The following is a 19,369-nucleotide window of genomic DNA, read 5'->3' as shown; positions in this document are numbered from 1 at the left end:
AGCCAGTTGTTTAGTCCACTGTACTAAACCAGCCCCTGGTTTGACAGTGGGTTAGAAGGCAAATAAGGAAAGGATTTCAGTATGCAGTAGGGTATCAAAATAGCTGAATGCTGTGCCACCAAATTGGAGCGGGGGACAGGGAATCTAAACTTGGTCAGATAGGAAAGAGCAGAATGTACATGTTGGTCCTTCAGAGGAAAGGAGTGACCAGGGTACAGAAGAACTTGTCAGCAAGATTAAGGATCTGGAATTTAGTGTACTGGAAAATGTGAAGCACTGAAAGGTGGTGGGGATAGGAAAACTAGAAGGGTAGGGTTTAGTGTGGGACAGGATGTGACAAGTTAAAGTTTATATAGGGTGGAACTCAAAAAGCCTGAAGGTGAGAAAAGCATCGATTAAAGTTTTGGTGGTGGTGAGGGAGCAATGAGAGACAGATAATGGTTTTGAGCTCTAACTAGGTGACCTTGATAATGGACGAGATATAATGTTTTGAAGTTCTATGTCAAGCATTAGAAGGGCAGGGCTGGCGTGATGGTGAAAATGGAGACAAGAGTTTGGTAGCGGCCAAGATTGATAGCAGCACTTTTTTACAGCTATTAAGTTCAAAAAAGTTCTGGTTAATTCATAAATTTAAGTTAAATGAGCAATGAAAGAGCACAAGTGGTGATCTTGGATTCAAGCATTGTAGAAGCTGATGACGAGACCATCAGAGTACATATAGAAGTCAAGTCAATAGCTATGTATCATTCTGCCAATAGCTGCTGGGTAGATGATAAATAGAAAAGGCCAAGGTTGAAATCTCAGCACTATTGTAGTGATCATGTGGGTGGATGAGAAACATTGTTGAACCTTTTACGGTTCTTGTGAATTAATTCCTGGTAGAAATTGATATTTTGCAACTAAAAGCAGCAACATGAACTTAGAAGAATTTCAATGAATAGAAAGTGGTCTGGACTCCACAGAATATATTAGGATTTGTAAACAAAATTGGCCACACATTTGCTTACAAAAGCAGTAATTGAAGTATTTGGGGATGTTTCTGGGAGCTGTGATAAGGTATCATATAATGCTTTATTTTGCTTTAAACGTGGCACCGCGGTGACGTATTATCACACAAACTTGAAATATTAATAGTGTGTGAACCATCTCATCGTGATCGGTATTGTCTGGATTCTTTTGCCAATAAGGCCAAATCAGCCTTGCTTGTTATTCTCTTGCTTTGTCCTTCATTTTGAATGTCAAAAGACAGGCTTGAAGAGCTGATTAACACAGACCTTTTTATTTATTTGATTTTTACCTTCTCTAAATTGATTACTTCAATGTAATCTTATAAATATTGCAGAGCATTTGTTGTAAACGTTGTGTTGATGAAAACTGTGTCATTTCCTCATTTTTTTCCAGCAGAGGAGAAGGGAAACTTCCAACTTGTGTTGTGACCGGACGGCCAATTGCAGACTACCAGTTCTGGATGTGTGGTGTCTGTAAACATTGTGCTCATGAACAGGACATAAGCAACCACAATTTTTGTCCTCTCTGTCATAATCCTGTGGGATAGATTAGAAAAGGCTAAAATAAATGTTTATTTTATAAGTATTGTTGGCTTAGAAATGTCTGCTGGGCTTTATTGTTGCGTTGAAATTATTTTTAATGAATTGCCTCCACTTTAACATTTTATGATTTTTTTTTTCTTTCCTCCAAGTCTCATTGAGCTAATAATATAGGTGAGGCTTGCAATATATTCCATTTCAGAAACATGTGGACTTTGAGCACTCTCAGGTCATCAGTGTGTACTTTACCAATGTGACATTTTCCATTTCTATGTACAGTATCAGACATCTTGGGGCCCATCTAAGTGGGATTGGCAATTAGTGTCAAACTCATGCTTTTTTTGCTATGGGTCCATGTGCACTAGGACCTGATGTAAACCCACTTACACAAAGAATGTTAACTTGCAGACAGAGGAGACTTTCACCTCATTAGCCAGATTTGAATTCAAATCCAAGTCTGAGATGAAAAGCCAAATGTTGTTTACTTCATATTTTATAGGGCTATCTCTAACTCCTTGTATCCCTCACCACAACATCCCCTTACCTCCTTCCAACCCCAATTCTTTATGCAGCTATCATCAGAAAAAAAATCTCCCCCAAGTAATTTGCTATGCAATACCAGATGCATATCTGCTTAGCCTTTGACTCTAGATTTCCGACAGTAGTTCTAAGACTGTCAGTTTGTTCCCATTTGCCCTTGCTTACACTTTTAATACCTTTTCCCCAGCAAAATATTTATTACCTCCCATCATGAGTTCCCTTCAGATTGATTCCTATCTTTACTTCCCCAAGTTTGAGGTCAGCAGATTAGAGTGTATCTGGTGCACAATTGGCTACGTCATCCACCACCAGGCCCTGGTGCATCATGCAAAGCAACAGAGGTGCATTTTCCTCTGCCAAAACCACTCACTACACCGGAATCATCCTGAAGAGCCAAGGCTTCTTCATTTATTTATTTTATTGCCAGATGCATCATTAATCCTCTTTGCCTTGCTTCTCCACCTCCAGTAAGAGCTCATGTCTGGCTTGTCACTACGATTGAGAGCACTATTTCACCTCTCTGCTGCTTCTCTCCTCTTACATTTGAACCCATTTCTCTCTCTAGTTTCTTTCCTATTTCCTCTCTATGAAATCATCGCAACCACGTACATGTTCCCTTGACTGTTTTCCTGCTAAACTGCAGACTATCCAACTTAACTTCTGGATTCTCATGCTCGTAGACATTTTAAATGTCTTCTCTCATCTACAATCTTTCTTCCTTTTAAAATCACCAGCATCATCCCCAACTCATTTGTCCATGCTCACTGCTGCCCCATTTCCAACCTCCCTTTCCTTTTAAGTTGATGAACATGCCACTACCAAATTCCTGTTTAAATCTCTCGAACCATGTTTCAGCTATTGTAATTTCTGTAACCAGAATCCAAAAAGACCATCTATAACTGTGATGGCCCACTTCTCATAGAATCATAAAACCTTATAGTACAGAAAGAGGTAATTCGGCGCACCGTGCCCGTGCTGAGTCACGTGCAACAGTAATTAGCCCCACAACCCTGTTTTTGTTGTCCATGACCCTGTAAATTCCTCAGCCTCAATTCACCGTCCAACTTCATTTGAAAATTATTTAGGAAACCGGATTCCATCACCATTTCAAGTAAAACTTCCAGATCCTGAAAACTCTAGAAAAAGATTCTCACCTCCCTTCTAAATATTAAATCTATTGCCTTGGGTTATTGACTACTCACCTGAGTGAATAGTTCTACTCCAGCTACTCTAGCTAACCTTGTCATCATCTTGAAACCTCTTTTAAATAACCTTTTTAATCCTCTCTGTTCCAAGGATTATTGTCCTATCTTTACAACCTCTCCTCATAATGATATCACCTGGTAGAATCTTTGCAAACCTTTTTGACATCTTTGCATAAAGTCAGTACAACATAGGAAGAGGCTATTTTCATGTCGGCTCTAAGTCGAGCAATCCAATCAGTCCCATACTCCTGCCTACTCCTTTTCTAAGGCATTTACATCTTTCCTGATGTGTGATATCCTGAACACTCGACAATACTCCAGCTAGGGCCTAAGCAGTACTTTGTAAAGTTCCATTATGTTTGCTTTGCTTTATGTTCTATTCTTTTATTTGTTAAACCCAAATAATTGATATGATTTATTAAACACCTTATCAACTTGCTCTGCCACTTTTATCAATTTGTGAATCTGGACACCTAGATTCTCCTCATTTTACACCTTTCAGAATTGTGGTATTTATAGTATATTATCTTTGCATATTAGTTTTATAAAAGTGCATTACGTCGTACTGACTTTTGGAGAACATCAGTGCAAATCACCACCCAGTCTGAAAAACATTTATCCACTATCACCCTTTACTTCCTGCCACTGAGCCAATTTCACACCCAAACGGTCGTCTTCCCACTAATAGCATGAGCTTCCGTCTTAATAAACCTTCCATCTTAATAAACTTTCTGTGTGGCACTTTGTTAAATGCCTCCCAGTACATCTAATTACTTTCTCTGTTACATTGTCAAATAATTCAACAGAATTAGTCAGGCACAATTTGACTTTAACAAATCTATGCTGCCTCTTGATTAAGCTACATTTTCCAAAATGTTTCCAAAAATGTATTTTGTCCCTAATAATGGTTTCCAATAACTTCCCTACTGCCAATGTTAGGCTGACTGGCCTGGGTTTACTCTTCCACTGTCTAAGCAATGGTAAACATTGGCAATCCTCGAGTCCTCCGTTCTTCCATCTCTGTAATATTACTCTCCTCCGCATGTAACTCAGTCCATCAGCTGAAATTTCGATCCATGCCTTATGCATCCTCAATGCCATAAAATTTAGTTCATTTGGAGCTCTGCTTTCCATATCATATCCCACATATGTTTTGCTCCTGCATCTCACTATCCGTGGTTCTACCTATAGCCCTCTGAGCTTCCAATCCTAAATCCCTCTATCTCTGCTCTGCCCTCTCCTTTTACGGTCCTCTTTCAATCCACTTCTTTTATCAAATTTTTGATTAGACTACAAATCTTTGGCTTGGGTTCCACATTTTATAATATGTGAGGCACTTTTCGATATTTTTCTATGTTAAAGGTACTATATAAACATCAGATTTTCATAACAATTTAGTATATACTAGTAACATTTAGTGAATTGTCTTCAAAGACATTATTTTAATTGGATTTTGAGGAAAGATGAGATTTAGACACATGACATTTTTTATTACAGTACAGGTATAACTATTTTGGCAATTTAACTACCATAGTTATGAAAGTTAATTAATGAATCGAGTTGTACACAATAGTTGGAGCAGAGTGTTACAAGGTTCAAGAGATCTAGAAATATCCTTATAAATGCATATTATATACTCCAACTCAATTACTTTATTATAGAGCAGTTGTACAGAATTTTGTTTGAGCTTTGTTAAGTTTGTTTTCTATAAAATGGAGCCCAGTGAAATCACAAAAAAACTGTGTTCTTTTCTCCTGTTACTTTACTCTTTTTACTATAGTCGCCTATTGATCAGGAAAATGTTGCAAAAGTTGATTTTAATTTCAACTTTCATTTAACTTTCTGTAATCTGTACAATTTATACTGTATATAGTAGTGTAGTCTGAGTATTTAACGCAGACTATTTTTATAATACGGCTTAAATGTGGTAATTTTCTTTTCTGGTGTATTTCAATAAAACATTGAGTTTACACTTGCAAAAATAGACTCTTCACTGCTAAAGTACATGTATTGTTTTTAAATGTGAGGTTTTTAGAAATGGCTTTGGACAATCTTTTGGAACAGGAAGCTTCAAGATTTCTGCCACAGATCTTCAGAGCTCTGCAATTCCTCTGATTTTGGGTGTCTTCTTCAGGCACCAAGCCCTGAGAGGTTGTTGGCAAACGTGAACTTCTTGATCCATGGCTTTGCTTGGCAAGATAACTGCAGTGGTTTGCTGTTGCCTTTTGCAAACAGGTGGCTCCCCTCATACCACCTGTTATTGGTGTATGTTAAAAGAATTTATAAGTTGATACTGTGCCTGTTTGGCTGCATTATGAACACACCATCCTTGGCCATCAGTTCTGGAATGGGAGTTGAATGTGGAGCTTCTGGCTCAGAGACAGAGGCATGACCCACTTTGCCACGAGAACTTTAGATCTTGGATATACAAAAGAAAATTCTGCAGGTAGTCAATTAAACGTATTCTGGTGACCTTAATTGAGTATACCGGAATATAAAGCATGGAACAAGAATTCAGCCATTTCCGTCACAGTCCCCAATCAAATCCACTCAACTTCTTGAGAAATGTAAACTAACTACAGCAAACCGCCAAGAAGTTCTGAAATTTCTCCCTGATATGGAAGAGCATTCAATTTATAATTACACTTGTCCAGTCTCATTTAGATTCATCTCGGATTGCAACAGCGTGAATACAAACAGCATTCAATTATCTATAATTGCAGCCCTGCTCCTGCACTGTGCTATCCAAATCTTTTGTTAAAGAAATTAATTTTCTGGGAGTTCTTTCTAAATGCAAATTATTTTGTAGAATTTTTCATGATTTCTGGACATAATTCCACTTCCTTATTTTGTTATTGGTTAAAACTTTAGTTCTGAGATCTGACATTAGCACAGATTGTGGATCAACTTCCCCCCCTGCCTGCACATCGGCCCTCCCCCGACTATGTCGGCACTGTACGGAGTCCGCAGCAGCCACACCGAGTTTGCGACAAATAATAGCATGACAGACCCACGCCGTCAGGAACACGGCCGGTCGGGGGGGAGGGGACGGAGCATTGTGAAAACGGCGCAGCCCCCCCGATTTTGGCACAAATTTTGATTCTCCAGCTGATCGCCAAACGTGATTTTGGCGTCACCGACTGGACAATCCCTCCCCGTGAAACCGGCATGATGGCCGATGATGGAGAGAGAGAGGAGGTAGGGTACAGAGAGGAGCAACACTGGCAGGGCTGGAAGGGGTGGGAGGGGAATGGGGGGAACAGGCTGAGCGGACGGGGTGACCCCTCACGGGACTGGGGCGGTGACAAGCCACGGACTGCCAGCTGATGTCAAGGACCGGGGCCAGAGGTCTCCACCGTGCCAGCCACCATGGGACCAAGATTGCAGGGGAGGGGCAGGGACATGGGGGGGAAAAGTCCAGGGTGCCAACTAGGGCCACCATGTAGCCCGGTGGACCTGGTTAGGCACAGGGGTTTGCACCATGATAACATGTTGGCCTTTCACCCCCTGCAGACAATGGATTTTGGAATTCAACCAGCAATGGGGGCTTTCCGGCTACTCGCCGCAGCCTTGGGGGATGCCCTACGGCTGTACGAGTGGGTGCTGCTCGAGGAGGAGGAGGAAACTGCAGCAGAGCGTACAGCAGCGGAGGGGGCCGCAGAGGGACAGGGACAGGGTTGGAGAACAGGCTGCCCAGCAGGCCAAGGAGGAGGAGGTGCCAAGGTGGCGCCGTATGAGGCCTCATGTGTACCAGCACTGCCTGTCATTCGAGGATCTGCTGGACCGGGCATGCTGTTGTAGACTCCGCTGGGACTGAGCAGGGAGACAGTGCGACATATCTGCCAGATGATGGCACACCTGGCACCGCGAGGGTATGGGGTAGGACACCTGCTCCCGGTGGCTGTTAAGGTGACTGCCGCCCTGAACATTTACGCCACGGGGTCCTTCCAGGCGCTGAGTGGGAACCTCCGGGATCACACAGATCTCGGTGCACAGGTGCATTAAGCGGGTCAATACACCCACTTCAATGTAGACCGGGCCCACCAGGATGCCTGGGCAGCGAGGTTCGCCGCCATCGCTGGGATGTTCCAGATCCAGTGGGTGATTGACGGGATGCATGGTGCCCTATGGGCACCTGCAGATGACAGACTGCTCTCCAAAAACCAAAGGAGTTTCATTCCCTGAACATACAGCTCGTGTGCGACCACCAGGTGAAGATAATGCACGTGTGTGCCCGCTTACCGGGGAGTGTGCATGACAGCTATATCCTGGGGCGGTTGGCTCTTGGTTAATACGGGGTATTGTATTCACTGAGGACCTGGCTAATGACGTCAGTACAGAAGCCAGAGACCGAAGTGGAGACTCACTACAACGAGGCCCATGCGGCCACTCGGGCTGGTATTGAGCAGTTCTTCGGACTCCTCAAGATGCGGTTCCAATGCCTCGACCACTCCGGTGGTGCACTCCAGTACACTGTCCGGAGGGTCGCCCACTTTGTTGTGGTTTACTGTGTCCTCCACAACCTGCCACAGCAGCGGGGTGACGAGCTAGAGGTTGGTGACGAGGAACATATGGCCATCTCGGAGGAGGATGGAGAGGAACCTGAGGTCCAGCCAGTGGCTGCAGGACAGGCGGTAGCAGTGAGAGTCCAGCAAGCCTGGAGGGCGAGGGAGGTCCTCATACTGGCCTGATTCACTTTGGACATGGCCTTTCCAGCATTTTCTTTTTGGTTTCACCTTGGATGTGGCCTGGTCCATCGTCGCATCATTACCCACCCACCACCCCCGTTTCCCACTCTCCCAGGGTATGTGTCACATCACCCCAGGGTGCTGGGACTGTATCAGCATTGTCAGTGGGTCACTGTTGAGGGCAGGGGGTCGATGATAGCCCACAGAGAGTTGGCCGCTGGTGCTCCTCAATCTATGCTATAGTCTGACCCCTGCCTGTCTGCAGAGTGCTTGCTCACACCCATCACCTGCACGCGGTGATGCACTGCAGAAGAACGTGACAGAGGCTTCCTACCCTGTTGTGCACAAGGGTATTTATTGTTCAATATATGTCCCCACTCTCCTGATAGCAACCCCCTATCCACCCAATCCCTCACTCCTCACCCAGCCCATCCCTCCCTCGATCCTCGATGTGCTCTAGCTCTACCACTATGTTTAGGTGTGTCCTCAGGATTTAACTCTTCCTGATGCTCTTCGATGCACCAGCCCGACATCCTCTGAGGGCTCTGGGGCCAGAAGGCCCACCTCACTTACCGACAGCACATGCACAGCCGTGTCCCGTGTGCTGACTTCAAGACACAGCCTCATCAGAGGGGTGGAACTTGGGAGAGCTAGTGGCCACCGTCGCTGCCCCAGATGAGTCTGGGTTGGCACTCCACCCGATCGGTACCCATAGGGCCCTGGGGTTCACCTTGGGAGAGGGGCGGCTGGTTCGAACCCCGGCTACCCCTTCATCATCTGGCTCTGCCAGCCCTGGCGGCTGCCCATGATCTGCACCATCGTGTTGACGCCCTCGGCCATGCTCCTCAGTGATTGGGACATGCTATGCAGTGCCTCGGCAATGTCCATCTAAGATTGGGACAAGCTCCACAGCGCCTCAGCCATTCCCATCTGAGAGCGGAACATGTCCTGCAGAACCTCATCAAAGTCGGCCTGGTACTGGCTGACATCCCCCAAGCAGGCACATACTGCCGAGACCCTCAGCCATGGCCGTCACTGACTGCACAACGCCTTGGACACCTTCGCTCATGGTGCTGACGTCGTCCACTGCAGTCGCCAGCCTAGTAGTGTTGGCCTCGGTGCCACTCATTGCCGGCACCATTTCCTGCGCCGGTAGCCTCTGGGACTTCTCCAATCAGCTATGGACCTGCTGGAGTGACGCTAACATCTCCCTCTGAATGTCCCAGCCGCTCCCTATCGTCTCATTCAGCTCTGGGTAATCCTGTTCTAGAGGCTCCACAGCAAGCTGGGACCCAGCTGTTCCGGGAATCCAGCAGACCTCCAACTGCTGCCTCACCTGAGGGTTCCTACCTCCACCAGATGTACATCAGCAGCACTGTGGTGCTCACCAGATTTTCCCTCCGAAGCCTGTCCACTAACGTTTACCACCGAGGTGCGTGTATCTGCGCTGGTAGAGGGTGGGGATGACAGCTGTGCTGTGACTATAACGATTGCATCCTCGGGAGTTCTCCTCCGAGGTGTTCTCCGTTGGGTCAGGAGAGGGTGCCGCCCGGGATGGGCCAACACCGTCGGCTGGGGGCCTGCGGGAGAATGGACATGTGGTCAGTGGGAGGGATGGGTGATGTACCATCAATTCGACTCAAGACACATTTAGGATCCGAACTGTGGCTTTAATCAGCTAGTTGTTAGCCTGGTGGTCGACTACAGAGAATGGTCAACTGCCGGGAACTCTGGGTACTTATACCCCGCCTCGGAGGCGGGGCCTACTTGCCTCTCGACCAATTGGAGAGCAGTCACATGACTAGTCCCAACAAATTGGACGAGAGGCACATGACCAGCCAGAGCCAATGGGAAGCCAGTGCTCTGCACCAATGGCAGTGCTCATATCCATACCACCACAATGGGATGGTCAGTAAGGCAATCAATACTCACGTTTGATAGGCCCTCCGGGTGGTGCCTGATGGTCCCTCAGCTCTGCGGCCTCTGCCAGCCTCCACATTGGTGACCGCCCTGTCCTCGGCCACACCAGTCACCTCCAGGACCAGCTCCTCGTAGGAGGTGAGGATTCTCAAGTCCGGCACCCCACCACCAGTCTGGGCCCTCTCCCACCGATTACGGGAGAATTTTTCCTGAGACGACACCGAGAGGGCATTGTTAGCCACACGCATGGTTCACAGTTGTGTGGGGGGGGGGGGGGGGGAGATATGAAGGGAGGGTTGAGGTGGGTGGAGGGATGGTTGGAGGTCGTCTGGGGGGGATGCTCCCCTGGCATTGGGGGGTGGGATGTTGATGTCTACTCACTCGTGCTGCCCGGTGTTGGTCGTTGACCTTCTTCCAACACTGGAGGCCAGTCCTCCTGGTCACACTGCCTGAGCTGACTGCTGCCACCACCTTGTCCCAGTCAGCACTGGCTGCCTTGTTGCTGACCGTCTGGGACCCTTCGGGGAACAGGACATCCCTCCTGGCCTCCACCGTGCCCAGGAGCCTCCACAGGTCAGCATTGTTGCGAGCTGGCTGGGGTTGGCTGAGCAAGTGCAGTTTAAGTGCTGCTTGACCTTATTAGCAAGTGCCTGGAGATCGCGGTCCTGGCAAATCAGCTGGCGAGCCGGCAATCAGGGCAAGAAGCCTGTGAGACTTTGTTAAGTGGACCAGGGGGAAAAAAACTTGTCGCTGAGGTCAGAGCGGCTCCCAATACCGGCAGAAATAAACATCACCGCTCGGGAGCCTGAGATTATCCCGATTAGCCGCCCTTCCCCGCCCCACCCTACCCACCGACTCCGTTCGAGTGACGGAGATGGATGCACCAGGGCCTATCTATTTTTTTTGGTGTGTTTTTTTTGTTGTTGTGTTTTAGTGTTGAATGGTGTTGCTGGCCATGCTGGACATGTGCCGGGAAACCCGCGACAATTCCCGATCACTAGCACACTTGGAAATTGTTAAACTAGAAAGAGTGCAGAATAGATTTATGAGGATGCTACCTCTGAGTTATAAGGAGAGGCTGGACAGGCTGGGACTTTTTTTCTCAGGGGCGTAGGAGGCTTAGGGGTGAACTTATAGAGGTCTATAAAATTATGAGTATAGATAAGGAAGATAGTTTTTTTTTTCTTTATAAATTTAGAGTATCCAATTCATTTTTTACAATTAAGGGGCAATTTAGCATGGCTAATCCACCTATCCTGCACATCTTTGGGTTGTGGGGGTGAAACCCACGCAAACACGGGGAGAATGTGCAAACGCCACACGGACAGTGACCCAGAGCCGGGATCGAACCTGGGACCTAGGTGCCGTGAGGCAGCAGAGCTAACCCACTATGCTACCATGCTGCCCAATAAGGTAGATAGTTGATATATTTTCCCAAAGGTAGAGGAGTCTGGACCTTAGAGGGCAGAGGGTTAAGATGAGGGGAGAGAGATGTAAAAGAGACCAGAGGTGGTGAGCATCTGGAATGGGCTGCCAGAGGCAGGTACAATTTTGTATTTTAAAAAGCAGACCGTTACATGGGCAGGGTGGGTATCTAGGGGTACAGGCCAAATGCGGGCAAATGGGACTGGCTTAGTGAAAGAAACTGGGCAGCATGGACAAGCTGGGCCGAAGGGCCTGTTTCCATGTTGTAAACATCTATGACTCTATAACATGTTCAATTAATTGAGCTGTTTTAAAATAAAAATGCAATATTTTTTTTTACCAAAGCCCTTATCAAGCCCCTCTCTCTGCTCTCTGGATCCATCAGAGCTGAACATATACGTGTACTTCTACTCTGAATGGGTGAAATGCAGCAGATGACCGCGCCTCCCCCTCTGATGTAATCCCGGAAGGAGGCCTGGCTCTTGCAGGAAGGGAGGATATGGACTGTCGGGCTGTTCTGAGAGAAGCGGAGCTCCAATTCCACAAGCAGAACTTCAGAACCGCAGAGGAATTCTACACCAAGTTCATTCATATTTGCACAGCGGGGGAATGGAAAAAGTGAGTCTGGCCTTTAGACACAGCCAGGAGGACTTGGGACTGTTAAAAGAGCGACTGTACTGTGGCCGTGGAATCTCTCTCCCCCCCCCCCCCCCCACCTGCAAAGGGGGAGAGTGACACTAGTGATAAACAACAACCTCACCCGGTTACAGTAAAACCAGTGAACTGCAGCTCAGACTTCTAATTTACAGAGTCCCCCTCTTAGATTACATCCGAAATTAATACATGACGCTGGTTGAGTTGTTCATTTGAAGTGCGTATTTGTCCCCTTTATTTAAAAAGTAATTGTTCACCCTTTTGTCAAATTGTTGTCACTTGTACTTGAAAAAAGAGAGAGTACGGTATTTGCAGATTGTGATTCGGTTTCCTCCACACAGCAGAGACCCTATACGTATTGGCAAATAGTTTTGCTGAACACTTCCATTCAGTCTGCAAGCCTGACCCTGACTGTCATTTTCTTTCATCATCCCATTCCCACTCTGACCTTTCTAATGCTCTCCTTTTCTCCTCAGTCTCCTATACTTTTCTAACGACACTGAACAGAAGTTCCATGAACAGCACCTTTCTTTTGATTGGTCGCTTTACGATTTTGAGATTAAACAGGGAAATCAACAATTTCAGATCATAACCACTGCTCCCATTTTGCTTTCAGGCAGGTGGTACAGGCCATAATGATTCTGCTGTTACCCTTTAAATCTCCTCCGGACCAGTCTTTTGGTTTCCTTTAGCTGTCCTTTTACCAAAGCCCTTTTGCCTTGCACCATTATCCCTTTTGCCACTCGATAATCTCTCCTGCATTCCAACTATTACAGACCTTTTTGCTCTCTCCCTGTCCCATCCTCCGCCGCCGGGAAATCCATGGGCAGGGGTGCACTGCCGGCGGGAACAGAGAATCTCAACAGCAGGAGAATTCCTATTGAAGTCACCCCACGCCGTCGGGGAAACCCGTGGGTGGGAGTGCGCTGCCAGTGGGACCAGAGAACAGTTCTCTGGGAACAGTTAACTCTGTTTCTCTCTCCTCAGACGCTGGTTGAACTCTGAATATTTCCGGAATTTTCTGATTTTATTATGCATTACGATTGCTTTTGTTTTCTATACTTTCCAATCAGATAGTTGTTCACCTTGAGCGTCTGTTGAATATTTATACAGCAAGTTGAATTTAAAAAAAAATAAAACAAGTGAAGCAATCAAAATCCCATTTCACTTATTTTTTCAATCATCATCTGTACAAAATAGGGTTAAATATTTCCTGATTACAAGTACAGTCGCTAGTACTCGGCTTAGTAAGGTATAGCCTCACGGTAGCATGGTGGTTAGCATCAATGCTTCACAGCTCCAGGGTCCCAGGTTCGATTCCCGGCTGAGTCACTGTTTGTGCGGAGTCTGCACGTCCTCCCCGTGTGTGCGTGGGTTTCCTCCGGGTGCCCCTGTTTCCTCCCACAGTCCAAAGATGTGCGGGTTAGGTGGATTGGCCATGCTAAATTGCCCGTAGTGTAAGGTTAATGGGGGGATTGTTGGGTTACGGGTATACGGGTTACGTGGGTTTAAGTGGGGTGATCATTGTTCGGCACAACATTGAGGGCCGAAGGGCCTGTTCTGTGCTGTACTGTTCTATTCTATTCAAGCTGGTTCTGCCTCATACCGAGGGCACAGGGTGCATTTGATCTCAAGATAAAAGTGGCTGTTTCTGAGTTGTCCCATCTGCTAAAAGCACACATAGTGCATCGTATTTTCCAATCATTTATTGCAATTTAAAGTTAGATAATTACTCCATAGTATGTAAGATTGATGCTAATAATATCTTAGTAACTAATACTATTTTTTCTTGTTCAGTAAATGCTGTGCTGAGGACCTGGCTAATGCATACAACAACAGAGGCCAAATCAAGTACTTAAGAGTAGACTTTTATGAAGCCATGGATGATTACACATTAGCAATTCAAAACAAAGAGGATTTTGAAGTTCCTTATTATAATCGAGGGCTGATACATTATAGACTGGGTAATGTTTTGTTTTACATTCCACATGTGTTTCTATAGGATATAGGATATTGAAATAAAATCAACCTTGCCAGGTTAGATTGTTCATCATACATTTTTGATATCAACTGTTTTAAATTCTGACTTTAAATTATATCTTACTATACTTTTGATCATACTGGTAGTTCGGCATTGGTAAATATGTCCTATGTTCTTTGATGTCTTTGCCCTCCACCTGCAGAGTCTTGTATTGTTTATCATGTTTGCCTTAGTTCTGATCAAATGTCAATCAGAGGCTGTTTTGATACTGACGCCCAAGAAGAAACTCCAACAATTGAATGAACCCATCAACACCAATGTACTTCTCTGAACAGAACGAGCTTTTGTCAAAGATCTCTTTCGAGATTTCCTGAAAAAAATGATTTGGCATTGCATCCTCAGTGATGGACGTTGTGGTTAGCTTGTTTAAAATAGTGACTGCCTCTTTTTAAAAATTCATTTATTTATTGCCCATCCGTGGTGCCCGTCAGAAGGTGGTGGTGAGTTGCCTTCTTGAACCGCTGCAGTCTTTGAGGTGTAGGCACACCCACTGTACTGTTAGGGAGTGAGTTTCAGGATGTTGGCCCAGCGACAATGAAGGAGTGGTGATACATTTCCAAGTCAGGGTGATGAGTGACTTGGAGGGAGACCCCTTAGCTTGGTGGGGTTCCCAGATGTCTGCTGCTGTTTCAATCTAGATGGTAGCGGTCGTGGGTTTGGAAGGTGTTGCCTGAGGAACCTTGGTGAGTTACTGCAGTGCATCTTGTAGATGGTACACACGGCTGCCACTGTTCATCGGTGGTGGAGGGTTTGAATGTTTGTGAAAGGGGGAGCATTCAAGTGGGCTGCTTTGTCCTGGATGGTGTTGAGCTTTTTGAGTGTTGTTGGAGCTGCACTCATCCAGGCAAGTGGAGAGTATTCCATTGCACTCCTTACTAGTGCCTTGTCGATGGTGGACAGGCTTTGGGAGGTTAGGTTAATGTGGCTAGTCCAGTTCAGTTTCTGATCAATGGTAACCCCCAGGAAGATGATTGTGGGTGATTCGGCGATGGTAATGCTATTGAATTTGATGGGGCAGTGGTTACATCCACTCTTGTAGGAGATGGTCATTGCCTGGCACTTGTGTGGCGAGAAGGTAACTTGCCACTGTTAGCCAAAGCCTGGATATTGTCCCGGTCTTGCTGCATTTGGACATGGACTGCTTCAGTGTCTGAGGAATCATGAATGGTGCTGAACATTGTGCAATCATCCGCAAACATCCCCACTTCTCACCTTACGATGGAACGGAGGTCATTGATGAAGCAGCTGAAGATGGTTAAGCCTGGGACACTATCCTGAGGAACTCCTGCAGTGATGGCCTGGAGTTGATATGATTGACCTCCAACCACCATAACCATCTTCCTTTGTGCCAGGTATGACTCCAACCAGCAGAGTTTTCCCCCTGATTCCCATTGATTCCAGTTCAGCTAGGGCTCCTTGATGCCATACTCGGTCAAATGCTGCCACTCTCACCTCACCTCTGGCATTCAGCTCTTTTGTCCATATTTGAACTAAGGCTGTCATATGGTCAGGAGCTGAGTGACCTGACGGAACCCAAACTGAACGTCCGTGAGTATGTTATTGCTGAGTAAGTGCCGCTTGATAGCAGTGTTAATGACTCCTTCCATCACTTTGCTGATGATGGAGAGTAGACTGATATGGCGGTAATTGGCTGGGTTGGATTTGTCCTGTTTCTTGTGTACAGGACACACCTGGACAACATTCCAAATTACCAGGTAGATGCCAGTGTTGTAGCTGTACTGGAACAGCTTGGCTAGGTGTGCGGCAAATTCTGGAGCACAAGTCTTCAGTACTATTGCCGGTATGTTGTTAGGGCCCACAGCCTTTGCAGTATCCAATGCCTTCAGCTTTGATATCATGTGTAGCCACCACTCTAACTCTTAGACGCAGCACTAGCTGAAGCAGGATTATTTCACTATACCTCAAGCTCAGTGCAAGACCAAGCTCCAAATGAGCAAACAACAATGCTAATGGGGAGACGGTGGCATAGTGGTAATATCACTGGGCTAGTAATCCAGAGGCCCAGGATAACACTTAGGGAACATGGGTTCAAATTCCACTGCAGCTGAGAAATTTAAATTCAATTAATTTTAAAATCTGAAATTGCAAAGTAATCTCGGTAATGGTAACTTTGATTGTTGTGAAAACCTATCTGCTTCACTAATCTCCTTCCGGGAATGAAATCTGCCTGCCTTACCTGACTCCATATACACAGCAATGTAGTTGTCTCTTAACCGCCCTCCGATATGACCTTGCAAGATAACTCCGATCAAGGGCAATTAAGGATGGGCACAAATGCTGACCTTACCAGCAATGCCTTCATCCATGAAATATTTTTTAAAAACCTAATGACCCTTTTATTGTAATCAAGTCACCAGAACCAATTATTTCAGAGAGACTCTCCATCGTCTTTGATGAGGAAAAGGACAAGACGAAAGAAGAAACTATGGAGAAAGACATTCACACTTAAGGCCATGAATTAGCAGGCATTAATATGAGAGTAACCTAGGTCATAATTTCTTCAATTAATTTATTCTGAGCTTGAACACAAAGATCCTGAATCAATTAATGATCTTATAAATAGTCCTTCCAGTCGCATTTGTTGCAGAGTTTTCACACTGTAGTGTGATCATTCCCAGGAAGGCTTTAGCAAAAATAATTTGCTTGAGATATAGTGAAATAATCCTGCTTCAGCTAGTGCTGCATCTAAGAGTTAGAGTGGTGGCTTCACATGATATCAAGAAACAGCTGAAGGCATTGGATACTGCAAAGGCTGTGGGCCCTGACGCTTTAGTGGGAAATCCCATTGACAAGCGGCGGAATAGAAGATCCTGCCGCCAGCGAACAACACGCCATTGAGAAACATGCGGCTGGGGGACTGGAGATTCCCACCCAGTAAATTGCTTATAAATCTGGTTCAGAGGAGTGGATGAGCAGTGTAGATCTCTAATGAAAAGGAATTTTGAAGAGATCTTCTTAGAAACTGTGAAGTGTTTCCTCTCTTAGCTTTTCCCTTCTAGATCACAAGCTTAACCAACAGTTACCTTTAATTGCACCTCCCTTACTTCTCCTTCATAGGTTGAAATGCTTAATTATCCTACCTCTAAGTGGAACTTCCATGTCTCCTTACTGAACCTGCTACTGTTATATTGTTCCGAACATTTGTTTTCCTATGACAACTCTTAATTCTTCATGAAGCCTAAATCAATCCAAGTCTTCGCCCAGATCTTCCAGCAGCTGCCTTATTCTTCTGGACAAGATAAAAGATAGAAATTGTCTGATAGTTGGATCCTTCATTCACGTCTGGCCTTTCGCAATCTTTTTTTCTTTATTTGGCGATATTTTAAAGACCTGGGGCGAAATTCTCCGACCCCACGCAGGGTCGGAGAATCGGCCAGCAGCGGCGTTAATCCCTCTCCCGCCGGGTTTTTAAATCTCCGACCGGCCAAAAACCGGCATTGTGCAAATCCCGCCGGCAGCCTCTGAGAACAGCTGGCGCCGGCAGGATTTCATTATGTTTTTACTTTCACCAAATCTCCGGCCTGGATGGGCCGAAGTCCCGCCGATGTGGCCACGGGTCACGTCGGCGAAAAACAGAGTAGCTTTAAAACGGCGTCAACCATTGATGATGGTTGACGCCGTTCAGTGACCGAGGGCGAGTGCGCGGTGAGGGGGAGGAGGAGAGAGTCCCGGCGTTTGTGTGGGGGGGGGGGGGGGGGGGGGGGGGGGGGGAAGAGAGAGAGAGAGAGAGAGATAGAGAGTGTCCCAGCGTTTGGGGGGGGGGGGGGGGGCGGTTGCGGCGTCGAGAGAGGGGGGGCACCGCTGTTGAGAGAGATGGGGGGGCGGCGTTGGAGGGGGGTAGGGGTGGTGGTGAGGGGGGTAGGGGTGGTGGTGGTGAGGGGTGTAGGGGTGGTAGTGAGGGGGGTAGGGGTGGTGGGGAGGGGGTAGGGGGGGGGGAGGGGTAGGGATAGGGGTGGGGGGTTGGGGGCAGCGGCGCCCCCCTCTGCCCCCACCCCACCACCCCTACCCCCCTCACCACCACCCCTACACCCCTCACCACCACCCCTACCCCCCTCACCACCACCCCTACCCCCCTCCAACACCGCCCCGCCCCCTCTCTCTCAACGCCGTACACACACCCCCCTCCCCCTCCCTCTGAAGGCCGGTACCCACACCCCCTCCCTCTGAAGGCCGGTACCCACACCCCCCTCCTTCTGAAGGCCGGTACCCACACCCCCCTCCCTCTGAAGGCCGGTACCCCACACCCCCTCCCCCTCCCTCTGAAGGCCGGTACCCACACCCCCTCCCCCTCCCTCTGAAGGCCGGTACCCACACCCCCTCCCCCTCCCTCTGAAGGCCGGTACCCACACCCCCCTCACCCTCCCTCTGAAGGCCGGTACCCACACCCCCCTCCCCCTCCCTCTGAAGGCCGGTACCCACACCCCCCTCCCCCTCCCTCTGAAAGCCGGTACCCCACACCCCCCTCCCACTCCCTCTGAAGGCCGTAACCCACACTCCCCTCCCCCTCCCTCTGAAGGCAGGTATCCACACCCCCTCCCCCTCCCCCTCCCTCTGAAGGCCGGTACCCACACCCCACTCCCTCTGAAGGCCGGTACACACACACACCCCTCTCTCCTCTCCGCCCCCTCTCTCCTCATCTTCCCCCCCCTCTCTCCTCCTCTTCCCCCCTCTCTCCTCCTCTTCCCCCCCTCTCTCTTCCTCTTCCCCCCCTCTCTCCTCCTCGTCCCCCTCTCTCCTCCTCGTCCCCCTCTCTCCTCCTCGTCCCCCTCCCTCCTCCTCCTTGTCCCCCTCTCTCCTCCTCATCCCCCCTCTCACCTCCTCTTCCCCCCCTCTCCTCCTCGTCCCCCTCCCTCCTCCTCCTTGTCCCCCTCTCTCCTCCTCATCCCCCCTCTCACCTCCTCTTCCCCCCCTCTCCTCCTCTTCCCCCCCTCTCTCCTCCTCTTCCCCCCTCTCTCCTCCTCTTCCCCCTCTCTCCTCCTCTTCCCCCTCTCCTCCTCCTCTTCCCCCTCTCTCCTCCTCTTCCCCCTCCTCTCCTCCTCTTCCCCCCCTCTCCTCCTCTTCCCCCCCTCTCTCCTCCTCTTCCCCCCCTCTCTCCGCCTTTTCCCCCCTCTCTCCTCCTCTTCCCCCCTCTCTCCTCCTCTTCCCCCTCTCTCCTCCTCTTCCCCCCCCTCTCCTCCTCTTCCCCCCCTCTCTCCTCCTCTCCCCCCCTCTCTCCTCCTCTTCCCCCCCTCTCTCCTCCTCTTCCCCCCCTCTCTCCTCCTCTTCCCCCCTCTCTCCTCCTCTTCCCCCCCTCTCTCCTCCTCTTCCCCCTCTCTCCTCCTCTTCCCC

At 47.9% G+C, this 19,369-nt stretch overlaps 2 protein-coding genes and 1 long non-coding RNA gene across 6 annotated transcripts in view; 2 read left to right on the top strand and 1 right to left on the bottom strand.

The window, feature by feature from the left end:
• Nucleotides 1-1,555, top strand: part of wdr35 (WD repeat domain 35) — a 163,207-nt gene extending 161,652 nt beyond the window's left edge. Inside the window, 1 exon segment of the mRNA XM_038800146.1 lies at nucleotides 1,405-1,555. Within this exon segment, the coding sequence (XP_038656074.1) occupies nucleotides 1,405-1,555 (151 nt within the window).
• Nucleotides 1,053-11,783, bottom strand: LOC119967503. Its single transcript, XR_005461004.1, has 2 exons — nucleotides 11,666-11,783; nucleotides 1,053-1,544 (listed from the first exon to the last, which is right to left on the bottom strand). It is a non-coding gene; the product is annotated as an uncharacterized LOC119967503 (long non-coding RNA).
• ttc32 (tetratricopeptide repeat domain 32) overlaps nucleotides 11,755-19,369 on the top strand; it is a 20,396-nt gene continuing 12,781 nt past the window's right edge. For all 4 annotated transcript variants that reach the window (XR_005461003.1, XR_005461002.1, XM_038800149.1 and 1 more), the window contains exons 1-2: nucleotides 11,755-11,943; nucleotides 13,777-13,943. Coding sequence is in view for 2 of the 4 variants with exons in the window: in XM_038800149.1 (XP_038656077.1) it covers nucleotides 11,825-11,943; nucleotides 13,777-13,943 (286 nt within the window). In the remaining 2 variants the exon portion in view is untranslated. The remainder of the gene's footprint in view (nucleotides 11,944-13,776; nucleotides 13,944-19,369) is intronic.

This window comes from Scyliorhinus canicula, chromosome 6 (assembly GCF_902713615.1).
Source record: "Scyliorhinus canicula chromosome 6, sScyCan1.1, whole genome shotgun sequence".
NCBI lineage: Eukaryota > Metazoa > Chordata > Chondrichthyes > Carcharhiniformes > Scyliorhinidae > Scyliorhinus > Scyliorhinus canicula.
Note: the sequence above shows the minus strand (reverse complement) of the source record. Positions and strands in the feature narration are given on the sequence as shown.